The sequence below is a fragment of the Monoraphidium neglectum genome, assembly GCF_000611645.1.
Source record: "Monoraphidium neglectum strain SAG 48.87 unplaced genomic scaffold scaffold03141, whole genome shotgun sequence".
Taxonomy (NCBI): Eukaryota; Viridiplantae; Chlorophyta; class Chlorophyceae; order Sphaeropleales; family Selenastraceae; genus Monoraphidium; species Monoraphidium neglectum.
This window is the reverse complement of record NW_014010487.1, coordinates 3,396-6,285: the sequence shown is the minus strand read 5'-3', so window position 1 is coordinate 6,285 and position 2,890 is coordinate 3,396. Positions and strand designations below refer to the sequence as shown.

The 2,890-nt window shown below is 62.4% G+C and overlaps 1 protein-coding gene across 1 annotated transcript; it reads left to right on the top strand.

Moving 5' to 3' along the window:
* Positions 1–437: 437 nt before the first annotated feature.
* MNEG_12243 (hypothetical protein) lies at positions 438–2,363 on the top strand (the record flags this gene model as incomplete). The annotated part of the gene is made up of 3 exons (XM_014039286.1): positions 438–928; positions 1,191–1,299; positions 2,286–2,363. 3 exons carry the CDS (start codon positions 438–440, stop codon positions 2,361–2,363), a joined length of 678 nt encoding a protein of 225 aa, XP_013894740.1.
* Between the last annotated feature and the right edge of the window lie 527 nt (positions 2,364–2,890).

Here is a 2,890-nt window from a genome sequence, read left to right as displayed (position 1 = left end):
AATTAGCTGCAATAATTTGCTGTGGTGACATCTGGCCAGTGACACCCGCCTTGCTGGCCGCGACACCGGCCCGTCCTGACCCTGGCTTGGTGCGCTGTCAGCAAGGGTCGCTGACCAACTCTTTGAAGTGCCACTGCTTTCTCGTTGATGACTCTGACACGCTCGCACCACGCAGAACGTTGAGATCACTCGCGGTGCCTCTAGGAGTGGAGGAGCGACGATGGAGTACGCGCTGAACGGTCAGCTTGACACCATGATAGGCCAACGGTGAGGCGGCATGGCACCAGGATCGCGGTGGCGCGCCCGGTTGCTGCACTGGTCAATATCTAGGCTAGCGCCTCAACATCGGCGCGGGTGCAGCGCCTGGTTTTCCCTGTCGGCCGGGCGACACAAGCAGCTCTGCTTAACCACAGTTCAGCAAAAAGCCGCATAGCGTAATGGTCCACGACATGCTTCCACCTTGCCCGCGCAGCTTCGTAGTGCTGCACCTGGCGAGCGAGCGCGGCGCCGCACTCAACGGCCGCCGCTGCGTGGTCACGGCGCGCAGCGGCCGCCGCCTCGCCGTGCGCATGCTCGACGATGGCTCCACGTTTAGCCTGCAGCAATTCAACCTGATGCCCGAGGGCGAGGCGACCGCTTACACGCCATCGAATGGGCCTGGGGTGCACGAGGCTGACCTGAAGCGTTTCCTGGCTGCCGCCGCCGCTTCGCATGACAGCGACCACGCGGATCCCACCACCAGCGAGCGCGCCGACATCCGCGCGCGCATGCGCTACGTGCGCGAGCACCTCGCGCGCCGCCGCGTGCCGCCGCCGCCGCGCTGCGGGGACATGCTGCTGGCGCGGGGTGAGGTCGAGGGGCACGACATGCTGTCGGTTCTCGCCGCGGCACGGCCCTGCTGCCAGGGTGACGGCACGGTGGACTTCAGGTGAGCACAAGCACGCGGGGGCGGCGTTCAGGGAGTCAACCGCCCTTCAAACGCCTTCAATGCCTTCAAGTTTTGACCCTGAACAACTCACAACCTCAGGCAACTCGCAATCCACTTCAATAGATGATCATCCGTTGCAGACAGCCTCGTCCATTTACCAGTTAGATTTGAAAACTGCGCCGCCCTGGCCAGCCACTTTGTCCCGGGCCCTGCTTCTGGAAGCAACAAGAGGTCCCTCGCATGCCCTCCTGCCTCCCCGCAGGCGCTTCAACGCCGGGCTCGTGGGCAGCGGCGGCGACTGCGCCGTTTGCATGGAGGCCCTGCCCACCTCGGAGCGCGCCATCGGCTTCCCCTGTGGCCACTCGTTCCACGTGGGCTGCGCCCGCCCCTGGCTGGGGTCGCACAACACCTGCCCGACGTGTCGCTTTCCTTTGAAGATGCCGGGTGCGCAGTGCATGGGTGTGTGCGCTTTCTGCAGCCGTTGGCATGCCGTTGCAAGGGGAGCTGGTTGGTGTGACACATAAGTGCCCCTATCAGTAGGCCGTACCCCCACCCTCACAACCCCCAAGCGCTTGCGTGCGCTTGCGCTCGCACATGGGCATTTGCGTTCACCTGCACATGCGCATGCGTGCACGTGCACACTCACCCTCGTGCTTCCGAACACGTCACCAGTCTCTCTCTCACACACACACAAACACACACACACACAATCTTACTTTTTGACACGGCCACACGCACGCTTGCAGACACACTCAGACACACTCACTTACACACACACACAGTCACACTCGCAAACACTCACACTCACACTCACACTCACACACACTCACTCACACACAAATGTACACACACTCACGCACGCGCGCGCGCGCACACACACACACACACACATCAGACGCAGACACGCTCCACCCCACCCCGCCCCCAGGCTGAGAGTACGCGCACTTTATGGGGGCGCGGGGTGATGACCAGCTGCATCGGCGGCTGCGCGAGTGGTTCATCTCGGGTTTCTGCGAGCGCTGCCAGGCAGTGTACATGGAGGTGCGGCTGCAACCCCTGCCTCCCCAGCCTGCACTGGGTTGACGACAAACTCGATGGCAACATCCGGCCATGCATGAACATGCACACATGGCATGCTGCTGCCAGCCGAACCCAGCCCCTCAGAGGTGCCGCCAGCCATGGCTAGGCGCACCCTAGCTTCCACGCACTTGCACTTGCCTGCTCTGCACGACAGGTTGGGGGGTTGGGGGCGAGCAGCATTGGGGCTGCTCCTGACTTGCTGTTGAGGTTGGTACCAAATTCTCGAGCCACGCGGCAGCCCAGCCGCATGCGCGCGCAACCGGTACAACCTACGCAGGCGGACCCGCTGCTGGCGATCCCTGATGGGAAGGGCGGCACCATGCTGGTTCCGCGCTCGCAGCTGCCCGACCGCTAGTGGCTGGTCGCTGCCTTGGTTGCACAAGGCATTGCCCCCAGCAACTGCAAGCTTGCCGTCAGATTGATAGATTGACGTCCCATCCTTGTAGCGGCCATGCGTCAATGCACGAGCAATCACCACTCACTGAAGGAGCGCCGTAACTGATGTAGCATACTCCGTGGTGGCGACGACCGCTGGTCAATGGCCCGCCCGTCCCAGAAACGTCACGATGTGGACGATTAAGCACAGCAAGCGGAGGCCGCCGTCAGAGCACAGCCCCTTCCCACGCTGCACTCAAAGCTGCCGCCCTGCCCCTGATATAGCAGCATGTTACATTACTGCATTCTATCCCGTACATCACACAAGTCCCTTGCTTGCCTGGATCACTGACTGCGTTGCCTTTCGACTGCGTTGCCTTTTGACTGCGTTGCCTTTTGACTGCGTTGCCTTTTGACTGCATTGCCTTTTGACAGGCCTGGCATGCGGCCAGCCTGCATGCAGGATCGCCCGGCTCTGGCCCGCGCCCCATCCAACAGCGCTGTGCT